Source organism: Typha angustifolia, chromosome 13, assembly GCF_048772165.1.
Source record: "Typha angustifolia cultivar Huaian chromosome 13, ASM4877216v1, whole genome shotgun sequence".
Lineage (NCBI taxonomy): Eukaryota > Viridiplantae > Streptophyta > Magnoliopsida > Poales > Typhaceae > Typha > Typha angustifolia.
The window spans coordinates 13,627,259-13,651,197 of NC_133251.1; the positions used below are offsets into that span (position 1 = coordinate 13,627,259).

At 35.8% G+C, this 23,939-nt stretch overlaps 2 protein-coding genes across 8 annotated transcripts; both read right to left on the reverse strand.

The window, feature by feature from the left end:
• Positions 1-7,367: 7,367 nt before the first annotated feature.
• LOC140773219 (uncharacterized) lies at positions 7,368-10,320 on the reverse strand. Of its 5 annotated transcripts, none has more exons than XM_073115686.1 (4): positions 10,136-10,320; positions 9,805-10,047; positions 9,620-9,718; positions 7,368-7,655 (listed from the first exon to the last, which is right to left on the reverse strand). In XM_073115686.1, exons 2-3 carry the CDS (start codon positions 10,003-10,005, stop codon positions 9,635-9,637), a joined length of 285 nt encoding a protein of 94 aa, XP_072971787.1. In that variant the 5' UTR covers positions 10,006-10,047; positions 10,136-10,320; the 3' UTR covers positions 7,368-7,655; positions 9,620-9,634. The 5 variants fall into 5 exon arrangements, with proteins under 5 accessions (XP_072971787.1, XP_072971788.1, XP_072971785.1 ...); XM_073115687.1 differs by having other exon boundaries at positions 7,368-7,617; positions 9,805-10,021; positions 10,136-10,292; XM_073115684.1 differs by having other exon boundaries at positions 9,805-10,021; positions 10,136-10,290.
• A 397-nt stretch (positions 10,321-10,717) lies between these two features.
• On the reverse strand, positions 10,718-22,509 carry LOC140773218 (uncharacterized). 3 transcript variants are annotated; one of them, XM_073115682.1, is made up of 26 exons: positions 22,053-22,509; positions 21,817-21,982; positions 21,548-21,664; positions 21,254-21,387; positions 20,883-21,042; positions 20,324-20,391; positions 19,921-20,019; positions 19,643-19,758; positions 19,348-19,522; positions 19,166-19,276; positions 18,982-19,060; positions 18,706-18,849; positions 18,463-18,576; positions 16,396-16,517; positions 15,935-16,017; positions 15,708-15,832; positions 15,511-15,631; positions 15,254-15,391; positions 13,975-14,071; positions 13,718-13,843; positions 12,218-12,310; positions 12,032-12,137; positions 11,809-11,951; positions 11,639-11,725; positions 11,259-11,395; positions 10,718-11,171 (listed from the first exon to the last, which is right to left on the reverse strand). In XM_073115682.1, exons 1-25 carry the CDS (start codon positions 22,362-22,364, stop codon positions 11,267-11,269), a joined length of 3,165 nt encoding a protein of 1,054 aa, XP_072971783.1. In that variant the 5' UTR covers positions 22,365-22,509; the 3' UTR covers positions 10,718-11,171; positions 11,259-11,266. The 3 variants fall into 3 exon arrangements, with proteins under 3 accessions (XP_072971783.1, XP_072971784.1, XP_072971782.1); XM_073115683.1 differs by having other exon boundaries at positions 10,718-11,395; positions 11,809-11,939; XM_073115681.1 differs by having other exon boundaries at positions 10,718-11,395.
• Positions 22,510-23,939: the final 1,430 nt, after the last annotated feature.

Here is a 23,939-nt window from a genome sequence, read left to right on the forward strand (position 1 = left end):
TGCCCAAAAGCAGATCCCAACCGCCTCTCCTCTCCCTCCTTTAAAATTCATAATTTCCTTCTTTTTCTTTTTCTCACTACTACTGCTGCTGCTGCTGCTGCTGCTACTTCGGATTTATTTAAAAGACTACGAGAAGCGCTGCTTCTCGTACCGGAGGTGACGAAGAGGAAAGGCAACCGGGATTAGCCGGTGGGAGGAGAGGGTGTTGACCGAACCGGGAATACCGGGCGCGACAGCTAGGTAAATATTTTGTCGTTAAATTGGGTAAAAAGGGATGGCCCTCCAAGTTTCTCTGCGTGTTAGTTTGCTCGCTTATTACTTAAAAAGTTACTTTAGGAGGTGACAGAGTGGCATTCTAGTGATTTCGCGGGCAGATGAGGGGCGAACGATTATGTTACTGGGTCAACGGGGTGGAATAGTTTAGTCAAAGTGCGAGGGACGAGCTCACGTGGCTGGAGCTGGTACCGGGGCGGGCCCCACGACCGCCGCGTACGTGAGTGGCTCGCGGTGGCCCACCTCGACCCTTTACGCGGCGGCGCCACCTACCACGTCACTCCACTCGGCGAATGGGATGTGGCCACGGGTGCTTTAATTTACAGAGTTTCTACTCTGAGCTTCAAATGGAGGAGATCTATGTACGCATTGCTTTCGTCTTTTCCTCGATCGCTTTCGCCTTCGATTCATCGTTTCGATGTCGGTTTTGTTGGGAAAACAAAGAGGGCTGCTTGGGGACCACTCTGATAGAACCCTAATTGTTCACTGTTTAAAATAAGCATGGTTTTAACGATATATTTTATACAATTAATTGCTCATTATGAATCTCCAATTAATTATAAGGACCAGGATCCAAGCTAAGTATATATTAAAGTAACATCTCGCTATGATTAGTAAGGAAATTAAAAGTTGAAAGGTTGTTCATATATATATATATATATATAGAAATGGCAAATGTGTATAAAATAATTGATTAATGTTTTAAGTGTCTAGATTATTTGTAATGAGTATATACAGTTGGATGAGGGTTTTATTGTAAAGTTTAAGTGAAAGGCAGGTGTTTACTTAAACACAATTTATTTGCAGGATGTGTTACAAATAAACATTCTCAAAAGGAGAACATGTGTTTACAAGTGGTTCGAACGAGAGTCATAATATAAGGACATTTGATATTTAGTTTGGATAATCTTTCAGCGAAAATTGGATGTGATTTGAGAGCCACAAAACTATATTTGGAAGAGCTATATAAGAGGGTTTTAATCTTACTCTAGGTATTTCTTTTTTTTTTCAAAGACTATTGCAGATCATCTTTTGACTTTAGATGAAATGTACTAAATTGAATAGAGTCTTTACACATCTATCTACATTGGATTAACAAAAATCACGTTTCGAGGGTCATTAAGATGAAAATATCAATCTCAAAAATTATCGATCGGAAACCATCACAGAAAGCAGTGAATCACAAATTCTATTAAGCAACGTTGTTACAAATTAAGTTATAGAGATTGACTAGTAATCTATTAGTTTTCAATAACTTTCTATAAATATTAATGATGATTAATTTTGATCTGAGTTTGAATTCATAGTATGATTTGAGTTTTTTTTTTCATGTTAAGTTGCTTAATCATCGTGTTTTAAATTGCTTATTTGCTCTTTATTATTTCACATTTTTATCATAATAAATTAAGATTTATTAAATAGTGCCTAATTATTTTTTCAGACTGTAATTTTACGTGTAAATGGCAATAAAAGAGACTTATGTGTATACTGGAGATAAAAATTTACTATATAAAATATCATCATGCATGATAAATATCATCATGTGCCAATGTTTATCAACATATGCTCTTCATTAAATATTCTCCTATTAATTCCTTTTTCCATGGCATTTTTTTTGAACAAGATTGGCCAACTACATATATGTCCAGGCAGGATTAAGTAGCATTCTTTGGACCACCAGCTCCAATGATTATTATAGATTGGCATTAATTCTGATGTGGAAGCCATTTTTAACTTGTTTATTTTTTTCATTTTTCTAGAATGATATAATCCTATTTCTTAGTATCATATATCACTAATACTTCTTCTCATGAATGAAGATTCTTAAACTACCCAGTAAATACCCATTAGTTTTATGCGCATATATGAGTGATGCAGTTGTTTAAAGTTTCAGCAATAATAAGGAGCTTATTATCCAAACTAATGAGGTTAGTCTTACTAAATTAACTTATTCTGTCACTCGAATCTTAATCATGATCACCATCACCACTTCATCATTTGGGCTATCAACTCTCGTATTTCAAGACAGAGATAGATGCATAGACTTTCTAAGTAAGCCTAGTTATAAAAAGAATAGATATCCATATCAAAACTTAGCTTGCAATACAATATGGCATTTGAACGCTAACCCAAGAGAATAAATAAGGGTGCTGTTTTGTACCCTACTTGACTATTACAAGCTTGACCTTTAATTATTATTGGATATACGAAAAGTAGGAGATTATAGTTATCATGGACAAATTTGTATCGACTACTACTATGTCGGCAGTTACATAAAAGAAGTCAAAGTTTGCCCTTTCCAAGAATGCAACTTGATGGGTACTTAGTTGAGTGCCATGACCTTTTCAGTTCTACAGAGATAAAGGTTTCAAAAAGCTTAATTTAAGTAGTTAAAAAGTCCCATTAATTTAGTGGCTAATGAGTGGAAGAATCCATGGATAAGCTGTGTGTGTGTGTGAGAGAGAGAGAGAGAGAGAGAGAGTTCATGATCTGAGATTTGGAACTAAAAGCTGGAAACAAATATATATATATATAATCTGTCATGCATTTAATATGCATGCATGTAATAAGGTTGGCAATACTTGTAGAATAAGGCAAGATTTTCCATGGATATATCCGTGAAATGAATAAGATGGTCAAGCTTATAAAAAATGACACTGTGTGCTACTTAGTAATAGTATTCATTTTGTCAGTTTGGTCTATAAAATCTGCATACTTCTCTATATAAAAACACAAAAACTATGTAGACTTTGTCCTTTCATGAAGTGATCGACATTAGTCCAGCGGAAAAGTCAAGTATATGATTGTAGAAATTGGAGGTATGAAATGTATCTAGTAACTAATTCCAAAACGATAGAGATAGAGAAGGAATACTTGCTGGCTTTTTCTGAAAGATAAGGTCACGTTTACATGGGTGAGGTTCCACGCTTTGTCTATCTTAATTAGAAATAGATGTTTAATAAATATGTGGTGGTGATAAGAAAAAATAAATCTATGTTTATGGTTATTAGTGTCAACAAGTGGGTGTTTAAAACGTAGCCCTTGGAACTTGCTTATATTTAAACACTACTGCTTGAAATGCCAATCGGAATACACTCTCTAAATGAATGCTAATTATTGGAGTGAGTCTCCTTGATGAATGACATAGTAATATCTTAAATGAATTCAGTTGTCTCACTAACATATTAAGCTTAGTATTTTTTATTTTTTCAGTCAGAATATATATATATATATATATATATATATATATTTTGTGTGTGTGGTCAAAGATTTGAGGATCTTTTGCCGTATAACTGAAGCAAATAGAACTGGCTTTCTACCACTGTGATAGTGAAACAATGACAAGTACTCTTGATCAGGCAAAGTCCTTGATATTTAGTCCTTTAGTATAAAGTTTTGCTTCTGATAGTAACCCTGAGAATAGCTGTCGTGACACAAGATAGCAGATAGTTGACAACATTATTTAGCTATACTTTAGATCAGTACTAACTCAGTTAAAAGTTTAGATTCTTGAAACAACTTTAAAGTAAAGATTAACTTTATTTTAATTAGCAATGCATATAAGAAGAAGCTAGCTCCAGGGAGATAAGAAGAGACCCAGAAAACTTCTGGGCCCAGATGGTGTCTCTTTCTTTCTACTTCAGTGGTAATAACAAGAAAAGCAAACCTATAGATGACTCAATTCTTATTCTCAGCTTTAGAACAAGGGAGACAATAAGTTTTGATACACACTTTAAGACTGGCAACAGATCCTCTGCAGCCCCAGTCAGCATGAAATTTCCCCCAGATGGGGTACTTGTAGGCCCCTAATTGGCTGTTAGATCAGTTGAAACATGTGTTAACACTCTCACTTTTTTTGTTTCCTGCAACCTGGATTGCGTAGAACCTTCCACAGTGTTCTCCAGAGTCTCTCTTCAGTAGTTGATGGTCCAATTAATATCAAGGCATTAAGGCAAGCATTATTGTCCTGTTTGCTTCCTTTTCCCTATTCCCCTTGGCTGGATTGCAGCCTGGATGTGGTACTTAGATCATGACATGCACGTGCACTGCATGTGCCATCTGACATAGGGGAGTGTTGTGTGTGTATATATATATATATATAACATTACTGCATGGCCAACTGGTAGTTGTATTTAAGTTAATGGTGACTAATCTAAGTTAGGAGGATAAGCTGCTCTTATCCAACTCCTTCTCACTTATTTGCATTGCTAACTCTATTGAGAAAAGAAGATTTGTGATGTAAATAATAGATTGACATGGCGGGATTCAAACTCGAAAACTTATACTTCAGTTGTTAGATAATTATGATTTTTATATTTTATATTTTAATATTGATATTTTATTTTAATCAATAGATGCCATCCCCTATTAACTCTTTTTTTTTAATCCTCTTTTAGCCCAATTAGAACTATCTTTGGACCAAATCATGGACCTAATAGTTGATTCAGGTCACATTTGGGTCAAGCAAAAATTGGGAAATACTCAACTGATTACCAACCCTAGCTCTCTTAACAGAACTTAAATGATAAGAGGATCATCCATCCAAGTGGACAAAGAAATCTCAGTTTGAGTTGGGTTATGATATCCAAAAGGCTGAGCTGGCTCAATCAGAGGGAGTTAGTGAGGATGGTTTCATGGGTCCAGGCTTTGATTCCTTACATTGAAAATGAAAGCCAGTTGCAGGCACTATGGATTTTAAATGATACATTGATTGCACTTTTTTTGTGTTTAATTATTTATATTTTGTAATACTTAGATCCATTAATATTGTCTGCATTTGGGAATTAAAATTTTGTGGAGAGAGGACTCTTGACTGCTATCAATTCCAACACAAGCATTGCAATGTAATTGCAGGCTGATACTTAGCATCAGTTTGGACCCTCTTCAGTTATGTGCTTCCAGTGGCAATCTTGCTCTTAACTCTTAAGTAGATTTAAATTCCACAAGCTCACGTTTCTTTTGTACTAAAATGGTCCTTTAATGGAAGGATATTTGCCATATGTGAAAAACTAATTAGGTCACAAGTCCTTATACAAGACATAGAGGGTCTCTTAGTGGAGATTTCTAGGTTGGATTCATAAATCATGGAACAGTGATCTTAACGTTTGACATATGTTATCTTTGACTTGTAGTCATGCCAGACAAGACCACAGCTTACATGCATGTGAAGTCATGCTTAGGTGTGGCTTATAAAAGACAAGAGAAAATTGTCAACAATACCATATATTTTGCCACTCTTTTTCTATGTTAACTTTCACCTAAGAAAAGCCGGCGGAATAAAGAATATTTAAAGCTGAAACACCTATGATCTTAACGTTTGATTCCTCTTTTATTATGGTCATTTAATATCTCTAGTTAATTTAACTCACTTATACTCTAATTGCATGTTAAGAAAACAAAAATTATTGTGTTTTGAGTGTAGGGATCAGATAAATATCCATATAATGAAGTAAACAAAATTATCATTACCATATGAAGGAATTAATTTAGCATTTCTTGTTCATATCAAGAGGATTGGTACTCTGATAAAAAAAAAAAAAAAAAAAAAACTTAATACAAATATAAAAATGGGATTAGAGGAGCTTGAATTCTTATTTACACATTAGTCTCCTCCCTTAGCCCACTTGTAAGAGTAGGAGTAGACAAAACAGTAGTTTACTGATAGATCTGTCTGCTCTAAGAATATTCTCAACCAGTGTCATCTTCCTCTCCAAGTCCAACAACATTTTGCAGCTTCATATAAAACCAATTCCAAGTGATTGGAGATTACACCAAGGTTTGGTACTTCAAATTTGTTGCTTACCTGTCTCAAGTCAAGTGGGTTGGAGGGGGGGGGTGGGGGGTGGGGATTCAACTGCCCCCACATGGATGAACAGTCTCTCTCATTAGAGTTGGCAGGAGTACGTACCAGAGTAGTTAAATGCTAAGCTTACCATGAAATCAGTCCACCAATCCAACTGGATCCCAGCCTTGCAGAAGAAGAGGAAGGTGGTACAAATGTCCATCTTGTTGGCAGAGGATCCCACCCCACCCTACACCCCCCAGCTGCAGGAAGATTGCTACATCCCAGTATCGACATTTTTCTTTCCCCTTCTTTTTAGGTAAAGCTCCCAGGCAAGTTAGTTTATTAATATCCAGGTATTATAATAAGATAGCTTGATACATAACATGGAGAGGAAATAGGATAGTTTAGAGTTTTTATTTTCAATGAGTATGGCAATAGTTCATGAAGATGCCTACTCAAGGTCAATTTATTTCAACCTCAGTTATGTGGGTATGCTTAGCAAAATAGCATGTTTTCATATAAACACGTATAGAGAGCTACAATGACCGACAGTTGTTCACATAGTTCATGCTGTACATGAAATGAATTAGACAATTCATATGCGGCACCGATGTGTATTAAAAGCTTTAAATTGAATTTTCTCGAGCTCTTGAATTCATACATAGGATAGGATAAGATTTCGTTGCACCAGTACCTAATCCTGTGAAGCTAAAAGTAGCCAATGGAAGGGATATACTTTAGTGATTGTTTGCTTAGTTTTGTAGTGTGCAATCATGGGCTTCTGTTCTGCAAAAGTTGTGAGTTTCAACAAGCCAAAAATTTTGTGTGAAAGTTGAAACTCCTACATAGCTGGGAGTCAAAGTTGCACCAAATTAAGAATTCAATTCATATGGTTGGATCAACATGAGTATTTTTGCAGATGTAGGAGAGTAAAACAATAGTATCTAATATAATCTCTTGAAGATCCAAAATGCAGAACTACATTATCTTCTCTCATGGGTTGCAATAGTCCTGACCCAGAGCTTATATGAACCAAATTATGATATGATCTGATCAAACTCAAATTCTGTTTGTTATGAAACACAAAACGAACTACAATTTGGTTATTTCCAAACAAGTAAATCAATCGACTGCGTTCAGCTAGGAGACGATGGTTGGCAAGCTTCGGTTTGGGCTCCAAGATCGGTAGGTGCATTTAAATTTAAACCCGTTTATAATCAGGTTGACAATTAAAAAGGACTCAAAATCAAATTATTCATGCTTTAATAGACAGAAACGTGAGGCATGACAAAAACTAGGGACAAAATAATAAGAGCAAGATGGAGTTTAGAATAGTAAAGTATGGTAGATTATACAGCTCTATCATGAGCAGTTTATAGAACTGTACAATTCTGAACTTATTATTCTCATCACTGTTAGACTTGATACCAGTTCCATGTATCGCCTTGATGGACTGACAATGTAGTTTACAGTATGTGATCTTCCTCAAAATAGCAATCAAGTTGAACAGCTATAGCTACTTTTAGAGAAAACTCAATATCTCAAGTATCACCTCCTGCCTGCAAATTTACATATAGCTACAGTTGTATCCTGTCCACTGCAATTAGAGAATATTGAAATGAACACGACAGCTGAGGAAAATACAAGTACCTCAAATAGTATTAACAAATTCAGGGAATCTGTTTTCTTTTGTACCAATCTTTAATCTATAAACAGAGTTGCAACCAAATGCAATTACTAAGTTAACAAGTTGGGCATCTACATAATAATCATACTCTATCACCTTGAGAACCAATCCTTGACCTCCTCAATTTGCAAATTAATTGAAGAACACACAAACAGTAACGACTATAGCGTAGAACAATTAACAAGGAAGACTTGAATTCTAGAACAGATAATGACTAGTTTTTATTCAAAGATAATAATTTGAAATTTTGAATTAATTTATAATCAGGTAATTAAGTCCGATTGGTACACACAAGAATATTCTTGTATCTACTTGAGAGTTGAATCTCACATTCTTCCAACTTCATCAACCACAGATAAGCTGAAATATGTTTGAAATGATCGGTTAGAGTAAAGGTCCTCTGAGTAGTCAAGTATGCCAAAGATGACACCGACCTAATTATAATTTGAGTCCACTTTATTCTAGACCAAATGAGCCACTATTCATAGAGTAATCAAACAAAGCATCTGAAATATAATCCTAGAGTTCAACTAGTGTGTTAATGAGTAATAGCGGAATTAGGTCAAAGGAAAAAATAAACTAAGATGTTTCAATTCAAGATTGCTGCTTAAGAACCTCCCTTCCATCAAATGTTATCCTATTGTTATTCTTAACATAAAAACATTCTAAATTCCCAATTTACCTTCCTCAATTGGATACACTGCTTATGCTATGATCTTGTGTCTCTAATATCAATCAGTTTATAGATTGACAGGAGGGTGTGCGCTTGACAGGAATTTCACCTGATGACACAATCACCTGAGCACAACTGACTATGGGAAAAAGTGTTAAATTGCTAATTACCAGTATACGCGGCAACAATTAGCTTCTGTATTACGAGGCATAGAAGACAACAATAGGCAATAATATCATGAAGGTATGGATTTTCTTAATAGAACAAAGTGTGGGCTATTTTCACGGCTATCAGAGCTGAACTAACCTCATTGAGGTTTGTGTCACCGGATGCAATCAGACAGTAGGCCAACTGGGTTGAGTTGTGGTTTAATTCAATACATATTAAAAGTTCAATGAATGTTAAAAATTTGAGAAAACTGGCTCAAATTCACCTAATAGTTAGGTCTTTAACTTGAAGATACAGATCTTGACTCGTATTTATGCACATATTTAAGAATATCATCGTCACAGATAGATCGCATAGACCAAATCCTAAAACAGGTAGATAGAGACTGCTTGATCAATGGTAAAGCACATAACTGAAACATCCCATGCAAAAGGATAGCAAATCTTTAGTGAGTTTCCTATCATGGGAAACCTTAAATGGATACAGCATACTTAAGGAAAAGGTACAAAATGCAATGAATCAATCACTTGATGGAATACTAAAAGATACTCTGCTTCACCAAAGAACAGTATATTTCAGTTAATGGTAAACTAAGTAGTTAAGACACATTTCATTGTATATTTGGGGAAAGCCGGCGCTTAGAAAAAAAATCAATTTGGACTACTTAGAAACTTCACGACTTAATAAAACTTACAATAGTTTAGATGCATGACTTCTGGCAAGAGAAAAGTAAGAAATTAGGTTCTGTATGATATATCTCCATTTAGTCTAGTTGATCATCAGAACAAATGAAATAATTAAGCTCTATAAGGGATAAGCATTACGCAATAACTCGTTTAAAAGAGTGACGATCAAATAAATCAATAATAACTGTAGCTCTGAGATTTGCACTATTGTCATTAAGCAAGTAAAGCTTTGTATCTTGCAAATTGTTCGCAATATATTTAATTGCATATGCTCCAATGAAAGGAAATAAGGAAAAACGCAACTTTTGACATCCAAACATTTATAATGTGAACGGCCAAAACTATACCATCTTAATCAAATCTTATTGAGATTGTACAGCCGCCGAACTAGCCGCTTCTTTCACACCAGTGCCGCTCTCACCCCCGACCTTTGAGGATTCAAACAGCTGAATTACACAAACCAAAATCATAAAAACATCAGCTTTCTCGCACCCAAATAATCGAACACCCAATACGCGGTTTAAGACCGTACCGAGGTGCTCTGCTTCTTAACCCGGACGTAGTCCCCGGCCTTACGCATCGTGTTCTTGAGGCAAATCCAATGCCGGTCCACAGGCGTGCTCTTGAACTGCTCGAAGTGGTCCTTGGCGTTGGCCAAAAAGCCTGCGTCTTCGGCCTTCTTCTTGTAACACGGCGACAGCTCCTGCTCCGGCTTGGCCTTCGGCGCTTCCATTGCTTGACTCTAATTCCTAGCAAGAACACCATTGGGGTCAACCTGGTGACCAAGAAATGAATCCTTGCAAGAAACAGCGTGAGCACACGGATTTGAAGAGGAAAGTTAGTTTAGCTGGAGGTGAAGTTACCGGTGGAGAAGACTTTCGCGCCTTAGCTGCTACCTTGGAGAGGAGGAGTAGTTCGGGTCACCGCGTGGGATTGGGTGGGAGACGAGAGAGGAGTATTGAAAGGGGAAAGCGTTGTTGCTTAAAGAAAAAGCTAATACGAGTAGTATAATATTTTCTTGGAGGGAAAGAACGGAGGATAAGAGGAAGGCATCACTTCGGATTCTGAAAGATTCCTTTTGGGTGGGGGAGGGAAGAGATGTTTCAAGTATAGTTTGTTTGTTTGGATCCGAGATAATAAGAGGTTATTATAAGATAAAACCTCTACTTTTATCTTAGTATTGTACATAATGTCACATCCTCTCCAACAAATGGTCGTATAGTGGACAAGAGAAGAAAAGGAGAGATGTCTTCCAACTCCAGGAAACTATCACCATCACATACTGAAAGAATATGGAATTTCCTATGACCATAATAATTACGACTGGTAACAAGAGATGCAGATTGGATGGCTACTACTAGCATTAGTTTGCCCTTTTGAGCTACTGGCCTCCAGTTTTTTGAGTAAAATATCAATTGCTCTTATCTGATGCTTTCTGACATTTATGTAACTGCTTCATTCAAATTATTTCAGAAAATTTTACTGGCCAATAAGCTATCTGCTTATTGACAAGTAACTTTGACCATGCGTCCGTGGGATCTTCATACAATCAACTCTTGTGAGTTCCAATGGACGCAAAACAGAGACTACACTGAAGTATCCATAATCACCATTGCTCCATATTTGTCCACAGTCGAACAAAATCCAATAACAACGCCATCAGTTCAGGCCAAGAATTGGTGATAATTCATAATTATACATGTTATACTTCCTATATCACATCTTTTCAACACAGACTCCATGTCGAAGCCCTTTGCTCCTGCAAATACCAACTGTACCCTGTGGACTGCATCGTACTGTCATTTCCCCAAATTGAAGTGTGCAACTCCATTTCAATAGCAGAAGAAAAACTTAGGCATCCAAAAGCTTGGAGAAATTGGCATCTTTGCAAAGCCTCGACTGGCATCAAGGCATGTTACGCATATCAGTTGTCTCTCTTGCCAAAGAGCCAACAGATGCAGATACATGATGAACATGTATAATCACCTTAAGGCCTACTTGTCTAGCTTTGGAGCCTTGAGGAGAAAGACACTCTTCACAAGCCCCTTGCCCACTTCTCCAACTTCTTTAAGAATGTCTAATGGCTCTATTCTAATTTCGTCAGCTTCATCTCGACTCCGTTTCTGCATAAAGAAAAACATTCTATTAAGGTTTGGCCTGTCTCACAGTGAACAGTTCATTACTGGGTGATGATGATATGGTAGTAAAATGGGGAAGAAAGATTTCATAACAAAGTCGCTATCAAATAGAAGAGGGAAAAAGAACTTGATCGCGAATAAGTAAATAACTCAACTACTTCATAATTGCAACTGCCTAAGTAGTTCAATAAACTGTTGATGTGATTTCTCCATAAAAAATGTACATACCTTCACAGCCTTCTTCTCCCATGTTAGACCAATTGCATCTCCTCCAAGAGAATCATACCACACGTTAAAAATGTCTGGGAACTCTCTCTGTAGATCTATGAATCAGTACATGCATTCTCTTCCATATTAAAGCACTAATTTTAAAATATTAAGAGTATAGAGTCATATACCTTTAGGTCTCCCAAGAAACATCTTGTCGGGTCAAAGCCTACCATAAGCTTATCTCTTGCATCTTCCAGGCTCTTCACAGAACCCCAAAGTGGCATGAAGGGTTGGAAGTCCTTGCTTGGTTTGCCGCAAACTACCAGCTTACCTGTAACATTGTTAAAATTCTGTCTGCTCTAGAGAGTGAACAAATTCTCCAACCAATAATAAAGGGGTTAAAAAACTAACCACAATTATTTTCAGCTGGGAAAAGGAGGTGATGAGGATGAGATAGTTTCTCTCGGTGGAGATGAACTATAGCATCATAATTGTTCAAAGGAGTTCTGAATAGGGACTGCAGCCAAAAATGGGAGAAATTAGATAATTTTGCAAAGCCCTCGCAGAAGCAATTGAATGATGGGAAGCAGGTTTTACCTCCCATGTGTGTGAACCACTTCGATTTTGGAGGATTAGATTAGTTAGAATGCCTGCACTACTTCGAGCATAAGAAGCCATCCGCTTAAGCACCTTCATATTAAAGAAAAGAAGGAAATTGAAGTAAAATTTTCTGAAGGACTACAAATGGATCAAACAATGTATGAACCAGCAGATACTTGTTTAGATAGAAAAGATAAAGTATGACGGAATAAATTATTTAAATAAATGCAGTACAAGAATTTAGAAAATTTACAGGACAGTGAAAATAGGAACTTCCACCATGATGGATAAAATTGTTTTTTTTTTCTTGGAGAAAGATGGAGGTCTTTCAAATCTCCAGCTTTAAGTAAATAAAAGGGGAAGGAAACTTGACCTATACCTGCTTAAAGCAAGCAGTTCTAACACACTTTGAGCAGGCCAGTAGGTGTAAATAAGCCCTACCCTAGGGGAAATTTTGACCAACTAACAAGCCAGCCCATTGTGGATCAACTTCCAAGGTTCTAGATAGTGCCAGTTGCATAGAACACAATTTAGTTATCTTGAGGTTTGACCCATCTACTCAGCCCAACCAATTGTTAAATGAGTCAGGCTAGGGTCTACAAAACCTAAGCAGCTCGCGGGTAAGGATGGACATGTCTTGACGGTGAAGCTTGACCCACTTGTCTGTAGTCACAAGGACAGAATTCAAACAAGTGTACCTAAGATATCAGCTCAAACAGATAAGCCCCCACATATACAGGTCAAATGAACTGACCAATGTTGACTCAAACGTTAAGATATGACCTTAAACTCTGAGATCAAATATGAAAAGATAAACAAATCAATCTTTCAAAGAGAAAAAAAAAATTATAGTACAGGCTGAGTGTCCTTGATCAGCTGATGAATAACAACTTTCATACCACTGGCAACTGGCAAACAAGATTCAAAATGAATATATGCCATCTCCAATTCAAGATATAGGTGAAGATAAACAAGTGCCCAAACAAATAAAAATGGAAGAGTGGTGCATGATACTGCATGTGCATACACAAGGTCATAATGCAGAAACACAAAATATGATGTACATATCGAGCAGGTGAATAGTTGTTAACAGACTTGCAGACCAGTAGCATACACTTCAGTTTTGCACATTAATGAAAAAAGAAAAGAAAAAAAAAGTATAACTTTCCAACAAAATATACCTGATGAAATATTTTTAGGTCTGGTAAAAAAAGATCACCTGTATACTTTTCCAACAAAATAGAATCTTGTTTTTCTACTTAATGAAATCTTTTAACATAATGAGAATCTTGGTCTGCAAAATATGACAGCCAAAAGTTGTTTAAGAAACAGATATCTAGTATATGACATCTGAAGTTTCAGCATGATATTTAGAGAAGGATGGAAGAAAAAACATACGCAATTAGCAATTTTGCAGCTACATTTGCTTCATCTTTCAAAGTGTTGGCAAAAGGAAGAAAGTATGAAAGATCAGGTTTTATTTGAGGAGATAGTTACCACTTTGCTCGGTGAGTATTTCGTCCAAGCTTCTGATCCTTTATCATATGATGTAGCAAGAAACATAGCTCGCTCTACATCATGGGAATTTTCTTTATAAGATTTTCTGCTTAGTATGAAGTTTTCCTGTGTTGGAACAAAATATTACTACTCAAGTGTTGACATGTGACTTTTTAAGCCAGAACATTATACCAAATTGCCTTCTGTATAACAATTAACAAGTAATAAGTAATTCAAGTGAAGCATAGGGCACTCACATTTATCTCCTTCTCATCCTTTGAGCTAAAATCATCATTTATATCAACAATCAAGGGAGAGAAGGTCCAGTCATAATTTGACAGTAACCGCAAAAATCTGTCATTCAAGTTGGAAATAATTAATCTACTGAACATTAAGTCATCAAAGGATAAGGATACAAAGAAAAAGATAATGTGATTGCTCAGATATCGAGACAAAATGAACTCATAAAGTGACCAGCTGACAGAAAAGAAAAGGTTGCAGTCCCAAAATTCAAAAGTCAAAACTTGAACAGAATGCTAATTATAAGTGACTATGCAACAGGACTTGTAAACTAGTGTAAGAAAAGGAAGTACTCACAAGAGACATATAGCCCAGAGTTATCACATAATTACAACTATGAGAATGGTTAACACAGATCAGTCAACTTGTGCCAAAGTGTGGCAAGAACATCAAAAGATGGTCATACCTGGGACAGGTCCAAATCCAAACATAGACCCCACAGGGAAAGTTCATGCCCAGCCCTGTCCAGATATCTCCCACTGTCCATGAATCAACTAATCTGTATCTTCCTACACCTCTCACATGATCACATGTTGCAAATATCAGAAGCCCCTCTAACTCATTTGTCAAATTGCTCTACATTTTGCAACTAGAATTGTTTTGATGATCAGTCTATTCTTTTGGAAAATTTAGAAGTAGGAACTTGTTTTCCCAAACAAATCTCAAACCTTCTCTGTTTTCCTCCAAACCGGAGGGTCACTGGGGTTCACTCATTTAGCTGGCTGCTCGACAATATGGCTAGTAGATTTGCAGATTAGATAGTTTTAGGGAAATCATAAAATGATAAGATTGCAATTTACATCAGTAAAGGTTATTTAATAGAGATACTCTTTATCTGAATGCAGTTGCATCATTCTTCTCACAGAAGCCACTTTTATGTTGAAGCCATTGATAAATATATAAGGAGAAATGATGTCATGTGCATGAAGTATAATGGGTCCAAAGATTAGAGACATATAGCCTGGATGTTAATTAGTAAATGATGAATAAGTATGTGATTTAACAAAGTCATCAGTACTTTGTTTCCATCAACTAGGAAGTATCAGAGTCATTGTTCAGGTATCTAACATGCAGGATTACCTCAATAGGACTTGCAACCTAAACAATCGAAATTAACCTAAACATTTCTCGTATGGAAGTAACAAATGGCCTGGCAAGTTCACTAGCATACATCAAATGTGAAACAGCAAAAACAGAGAGAGGAAAAATTGAAAAGAGAACAGTACAGGAGCATACCTCAGAAATCCATTAATTCGTGAACAAGGAGGATGATATGGAAATGGCTTCAAAAACAAGTATGCAACTACCAATTCAATTGCCTCCTCCACAAGAAAGGAAGAAAATAGATGTGCGGAAACCCATCGTTTTGCAAGCCTTCACAACAATAGGGGAGGATAAAGAAGAACAAAAGAAAATGAGAATAGAGTGCATGCAAATATTTAATAAGATAAAAGACATGCATGAGATAACTGCCATGTAGAAAAGATTCTCACCTGACAACTGGCCCATACATGGGATAACGGCCATGCAAACCATTTATCATACTAGAATGCTGGCTCCGAAGGAACAACTCCTTGTCTACAGATGGAGTAGCTTTCACCTTAACATTACCAGCTAAAAAAATGAGAGAACTTATTAATAGTATGTAACAAAGGAATTTTAGGAATAAGACTGCACACAAAAAGCAAACCTTGGGTTTTCAACATATCCAAGCCTCTGTCATGCAGAATTTTGAGAGAAAATGAATATCCAGAAGAAAAGACAACCACCTCATCCTCACTAGCGGTACAAAACATACCCCAACGTTCTTGGAGACTGAAATGATATAAATCAATTTTAGTCAAGATGAGAGATACAACTTGCAGCTAGCAGCTCATAAAATAGCCAACTTTCCCGGAAAATATTTTACTAACTTACCTTTCTCCAATTTTCAGAAGAAAGGCAGACTTTGTCTTCTCAACGGCTATGTGATCCAAGGGCCAATTACCAGATCCCTCTAACTGTATGTGATCATAAAAGAAGCTTCACATACCAGTGAAAAATTGAAATGCATAAGGAGCAAAATTTTCAAAGTTAAGCAAGATATTGGATCAGTTTGAGCCATAAATATATATGAAACTTTAGTTCTAACAAATAATCAACAGATGCAGAATGTAAAAATTAAGAAAAGTAAATGAAAAATAGTAAATACAACACTTTCAACAATAAACCTAGCATTTTGCATAACCTTTATATGTTATTAACATTTCTAGGAAAATATCCATACTTGAAAAAACAAGGAACATGTTGGTCTTGAGCATTAATCAAAGCTTAGCATAACAGCTAGCAGATAACCTGGAATTGGCAGAATTCCATGAAATAGATAGAAGCCACAATACCTGAATCATAACTTCTAGTGGTTGGATGCAGCTCGCAGCAAAATCTGGTAGGTTGCGGTCAGAATTCTTTTCATAAGCTAATATGTGAGGTTCAGGAGGAAAGACAGACGCGTGCCTGAAAACTGGGAGCGCGATCAATATGTCAAATGCATGATGAAATAAGATCATGAAGTTCAATCATCAAAGTAAGAATTAAAACTTGCATACAGAAAGTCCTTTGATCAAATTGCAACAATCAATATGTCAAATGGATGACACGCTTTTATACATGTTATCATTAAGGAAATCCTTCTCCGCATCTAAAACAAAGTTTGTGCAATTCTCTCTTCCCACTATTTTGATCTCGTTTCAATTCCATCACCACAACACTTGACAGATCAAATAAAGACATAAATAGCTCATTAAAGTAGTGCAAACTCATATGGTGCCATAACACCAAGCACGAGTATGTTTTTGTACACTACTTAGTGTCTTGCCCAGATTGTCTATCAGCATTCATGCATATACTGGTGCTTCCCTTGATCAGTTGGACCGAGGGTAGAGAAGCATATACATGTCCATGTATGTACGTATGAAGACTTGTCCCAGAAAATGACTGAGCCAAACAAAGCCACATGATTTTGTTTGGAGTTTGGACCTTATTCGACCATGCCTTGTGAAGAACTTAGTGGCTTTAGCTCGGCCGGGCCCAAGTTCAACCCCTTGGGCATGATCTAGTGTGGACCTACCTATTTTGACCAACTTCTATCTCATCAGCCTCTAGCAATTAATTACTTGAGAAAAGGACCAATGTAACAATTTAATTGACAAGACAGAAAGACAACATGTGAACTGTTAATCTTTACTTAATCCAGTAAAGAAAATCAATGTCCAAAAAGATTGCTATTCATTGAAAGATTGCGAAAATGTCAATTATGTATGTAAGTTTTCTGGTAAAAAGTGAAAGCTAGAAGTCCCTCATGAGCTACTACATTCAGTTAACTCAGCTCTAAAGGCCAAGGAATGGTGCCCGTGTCAATAATTGAATTAAGCATGTTAAACCTACTATCTTAAACTTACTATCCCAAGATGGAAAAAGTCATCACGTGGAGATGTTTACTTGTGTGGAGAAAATTATGCACTAGACAACAGCAACAATAACCATTAAGTACTTGAAAATCGTAAAAATTTTAAAAAATAATTAACAAGGTTTTAGCAAATTGTAGGCATGGATATATATAGTTCATTCGTATTATCTTTCAAAGTTATGCATGCAATATCAAATATCAAATCACTCCACACAAGTACATTAAATATTTATTTTAAATTGCATATGATAATGACCAAGTATATTCTGAAAACTAAAAAACTACTTCAAAGAAGTCAGGCAGTACAAACTATGAAGAACACAGTTGAATTAATGATTCAAAGAATTAAGTCAAATTAAGAGATGATCATTTCATATAGAAGCAAACCTGCCTAACTGATTGTTTTGGATATACTAGAAAACAGACAAAGTAAAGTTGCAACCTGACTGTAACGGCTTCAAATAAACTATTTTGTTTCGTCATCACCATGTATAGAAGAAAAAGGGCTAAAGAGTTGATCCTGATCAGATATAGTGATTGATGAATCATGAACAAATGAATGTGAATAATGATAAAAAATGTTCTATTTAGCAAGAGCTGAGGTGGTAATAGTGCTCGTCATTAATAAAATAAAGAAAATTCAAAATATTGACTAGTCAACTTCTCTCTGCCTCATTTTCTACCATCAAATTGGTTATGTCACCATCAATCAATTTTCCTTTTGATGAATGCACGTAGTCAACAAATAAACACGTCATCAATTTCATGCAGGACGGCAAGGAGATAAAAAATGGCATGAACGAAAAATTGAACTGCAAGCATAGCATTTCACCGATTATGGACCTAAGGAATATTCTCCCAACAGTAAATATTAGAAATACCAGGCAAGATTATATTCTGGTAAAAAATATGCATTATGGTAAACAAAGATGCATAGTCAAAATAAAGATGAAATATACAACGATTGCATTTATATCACTTTCTGAAAATACAGACAGACCTGGATCTAAGGGTTGAACACTGGATATCCTCAATGGAATTTCCTCTAGAAGTCGCAAACGTTTAGATAAGACCTCAAAAGCACCAAGAATAAGTCCAGAAAATAACACAGGATCTGCAAATTAAAATAAGAAAAGCTTTACATAAGAGATAATAAAAAAATAAAAAGGTATAAGCAGAATATAAGAAATGGACACTGCACAATTAAAATTTTTGAATACATGAATAAAGTAGCACTAGACACCTTTACTGCCAAGATGTAGGGAAAAGTCAAGTTGATCAACAATATGAGTTATGTCTTCCTTCTGTAGTAGAAAATGTTTCGAAAGCAGATATTCTGTAATTCTTTTGATAATCAGATGTCTCTGCCATGGCTCACACTCCCATACTGTAGCAGGAAAAACAGACGATTAAGATACTCCTCTGTAATCGTCACAAGTAAAATTTAACAGTTACCATATCTCCAGAAGAATGAAAACTGAAACTAAAAGAAGAGAGTGCAAAAATAAAAAAAAATTGCCTGTGCTTTCGGCAATAGTCCCGTCCTTAAATCTCCTAAGTTCTGCTTTTTCTCCCCAAAATTTTCTGAATTTGATGGCCTGAAATAAGTGTGAACAATATAAACAAAACAAATAAGCAAAAATTGCTGTGCTACTTATTTCTAACAATTGCCTTCAAGGACTAGCAGAAGTAATAGTAAGCACCTCGTCCTTTTTCTCAGGGTTTGGACCAACATCGACCACTCGAAAGATCTTCTCTTCAGAGCTGAACAGTATACCAACAAGTATTTGCTCATCACCAAACTTTGAGAAACCCTACAGTGCACATTCATCATTTAGATTATGGTTTTACATTCTCTGAAAAGTGAAAAGATAACATAGCATACATCATATACACTCCACTCAGAAGGTGTGATTCTCCAAGTCACTCTTATCAACTTTGCTCTATCAGTCAGTCCTTGTTGCAGAAGAGAATGCATGTCCTTTTCACATACTCTCCAGCATTCTTCATCCAAGCAAAAGTCTGACGCATAAACCCTAGTATTAGCTTTCAGGTTCACCCTGCAGTAAACAGAACATGCTTGATCACATATATAATTATATATGCATGTATAGGCACCATATTATGATAATATCAGTTTATCAAGTGCATTAACTTCTTGGGATAACAATCTGAATTACCTCAAACAAGAATCAAATTTAGAAGCAAAGTCAACCTTGGTCATGAAAACCTCTTCAAATCCACCATCTCTACATTTATCAATGCTTTTAAGTGAACAAGCTGCTTCATCTTGAAGCTGAAAAACCATTATTCGTCAGATGTGAAATACTTGAGGAAGGTACTCAAAAGTATAAAATAAAAGAAACATGACTTCAAAAAAAAAAAAAAAAATCAGATAACACACAACAAGATGGAATTTGGATAAGGAATTCATCTCAACGCAGTAACACATTTCTACCTCTAGAAGAGCTGCCCTTGTCATCCTGAACGCCAAATTTAAATGGCCAGATGCATCAATCATGACTACAGCAAATGATTGCATGTATTGACCCATATCCTGGAATTTTTGCACCACAATAAATCAGAAAGAAGTTGAAAAGAAAAATGTGGATCAAATTTTGTTCGCTTTTACATATAATCACCAAATAGTAACGAAAATATGAGAAAAAAAATGTATTTTACTGAAGATCACTTAAGAAAATCAAAATGGTAAAGTCGTTAAAAACAGACAACCAGTGGATCAGGCCTTATGGTGCCAAAACTTGATACTATAAAAGTCCAAAACCTTATATTTAAATCTTGAATGAGAACATACTAGATGGAGACAATTTAACTTCAAGAATAAGAGACAAGCAACAGACCTCCTTGGAAAAGCTACGTCGCTCAGTTGGCTGAAGAACTAGGCCCTTCTCCCATATATTTGAAGTTGCTACAAGAAAAACAATAAATGATTTTGGAAGGCAAGCATGTGTGAAGACTTTTATAAAAAAAGAAGTTATATATCTCGATGTAACTGAAAAACGGTAGGAGGATTTAGAACATGAAAAGATGCAGTCATAATATTGAAGCACAAATTACTATGCTACAAAAACAAAACCTACGAATTGATGGAGAATATGTTCGTTGCAACATGGAACTGATAAGAATAATCATTTGCAATGACGTCTGATGTTTGACATTTTCAATCTTGATTTCAAAGACAATAATACATGTTTGCTTCTAGTCATATTATATATACAGTCAATTAGGTTTTACTTCATAGAAAGTTGAAAATACAAAGAGCTATTCCTTAATTACTAAAGTGTGTGTGTGTCTCTGCACATTTATCTTGACCCTACTTGCGAGAGGCATATTGAATTGGCCAACAAATTATTTTACCTATACAAGTGAAATTTAGATGTGATAAAATGATGCTTGTACCTATAAACTTCATTGTGACACGGAAAATCTGCATCACTGTCATGGACTTGTTAATAATGTTCCCTCCAGATTCTACTGTAAGAAATGACATAATGACAGAAATCAAGTATCCATTGAGGCAATCATGTGTAAAGATGGAACTTCTTTGGCGTGCCCATACCTGCATTATAAATTAAAAGATCAGTAGACTTTTCAAGAAAAACAAAAAAGAATTTACTGCATTATCAATGAAATTTCAAGCCAATAAGACATAGCTACAAATTAGATTCATAGCATGTAGTTGTTGAACTTCCAAGGCAGTTGGTTAACTAAGAGTTCATAATGCACCTTAAGACTCCAAATGGAAAATAATAAGAAACTGCAGTACTAACTTTGAGTAAAACAAAGGCCTCTTCCAAACTTTTCCAGTCCTGAAAAGCCTTCTTCACAAATTCTGCATTTTCCACCAAGAACATATCTTCCAATATACTGCTATTGTACTTTGGAGTAGCCATAGTTACTCCACCTGTCAAATATATCATGTGAGTTAAACAAAAGTATAATGTCATATTTCTTTTCTTATTCTTAACTAAACAATAAATTTCTGAAAATGGAAATATTTCATCAACAAGCACCATAATTTTCACAAATTGTCAGACAAATGGAATGTAAAATGCAGGCATTACCTTGATTAAAAGCACGGACATTATTTCTTGTTAAAGATAATTTTCCAACATCGAAGACAGAGGTGGAATCAGGGATCACTCGAATATGAAACTCAGAAAGTTCTGCGAGCTTTGTGACTGCAAGATGAATTCGGATAACATCACATCTCCATCTACTCAATTCATAAACTTGCTAACTTTTGATAGCATCAAAGCAAAGGCAACATTCCGTCCGAATTTTTATCCACTAAAATCTCGAAAATATTTGAAGATTGCATAATAAATTGAACCTGGGAATACGAGTAAAACAGGTTTCCGAGCCTCGTTCTGGAAGCTTGCCCAATTGATCTTTCGAACGGATGGTAATGATTTCAGACTCCTTTCGATGACACATAAATAGAGACATCTTTTCGCATGGTACCGATGGTTCAAGTAATCTTTCTCATGAAAACACTCCTACATAGATCAAATCATCAGAAAAGTCCGACAGTATAACATAAACTGTCGTTTTTACCCTATTTCCAACCTTGGGCATTCGGACAAGAAGGTCGACGTTAATATCGGGCTTTGTCGCGCACCCGAACGAGTGGCTCCCGGTCACTCGGACGACTTCCGGGGTCTTGAACACGAATGCAACCTTATCCGAAGGAACACGGAGATCTCTGACGAACCCGGGAGCGGCTTCGGCGGTGACATCTTGGTCGGGGATCGATTCGATCGCGTCGGTGATGGAGGATACGGCTCGATCGATGGCCTCGAGGGTGGGATCATCGAGGCGCACCTCTCTCAAGAGCTCTCGCAGCTTCAGATCCATGGATGATGACGCATCGGGGACCATGGCGGCGAGATCGATTCCACGCCTCGATCTTCCTTCCCGGCGGCGTGGGAGGACCGATGGGTTTAGGGTTTAGGGGAAGAGATTGGCGGGAGAGAGGGATAAGAAAGGAGGAGGCGCGTTTATCTCGGGTTCGACTAGTTGGGGTGTAATCGAAGCGACTCATGTTCAAGCTTAAGCTTGAAATTAATTTCGAGCCTGACCTAATTATTAAGCTTGGAATAAGGGACTGTAATTGAGCCGACCTTGATAGATAGATAGATAGATAAGCTTGAAATTATTTCAATTCGAGCTCGAACTTAAATGTGAGCTAATCAATAAGTAATTTTTAGTGGTAATTAATTTAAGTTTAAATTTAAGCCTAATTAAACTTAAAATATTTATGTAATAGAAAGTTATGATAGGATTAGTATTTATAATTAAACTCTATAATATTAGAAATAAAACTATCCACTCAAGTAATATTTAAAATATCACAAAAGTATAATATAATTAATTTATGATCAAGTTTAGCTCGAAAATATTTTCAAGACTATTTTGAAGATCAAACTCTAATCGGGTCACCTTAGTTATTTTAACAACCCTAGGTTGGATTAGTGGAGCCGGGCATATTTTTGATACACTGAATCAAGCCTAAATTGAATCCAAATTGAATTAAATTTTAGGTAGTCTACGTTTTGAACAATACATGTAGCTAAGTTGAACTGGATTTAATCTAACCTCGAGTCCAAAGTTAGTCAAAAGCATGGCTTTAATTACACCCTTGCTTGACCCAACTGTAAGCTTTATATCCCTTTAATCTTTCATTTCAAATTCAATTAATAGATAACTACAATATCCTAAATTATTTATCATTTTCACATACATTTTATCGCTTACTTCTCACGACACATTGATCCTTCTAATTATTGAAAACCTTGGAAATACCCTTTTGTAGTTATTCATTCAAAAGTAATATTTTAGTGTCACATAATTATTCTTAAGCTCTCTAACAACCATTTTATCCCTAGTTTAAGGAAAGGAAAAAATTTAAAATACTTATTTAATGTTTTTCATTAGCATTGCCAAAAGGGTGAGAAATTTTCTATAGGAGGTTAATGTGCACTGATGAAAGATGAGAGAGTCCAACTAAAAACTGAGCAAAAGTATTTTGTTTAATCTTTAAAGAGTATAATGGCTAGATGCATGCTATATATAAAGAGCTAATTATTCTTATACACAGAGATACTTAAGTCCCACTAAATTTTAGCTAATATATTAAGTCATATAGTTTAGACTTCAAGTCGTTTACATTGTCGAACTATTACTTCGAAATTATACATCGTCGAGATATTGCTTCAGATTATCACGCTACCGAGTTGCTCATCCAAGTTATCGCACTATCAAATTATTAACTAAGTTGAGAAAGTTATTGGGCCAAGCAATGCTATGCTTGTCCCTTTTATTAAGAAATATAAGCTAGGGTAAATTATAAATTGCCCACTTGTAGTTATGCTTAAAATTAAATTATTTTTAAAATTTTTGTTTATATTCCTATGTGGTTTCCATTAACATGAAATTGTTAAGTTTTCATCCAGA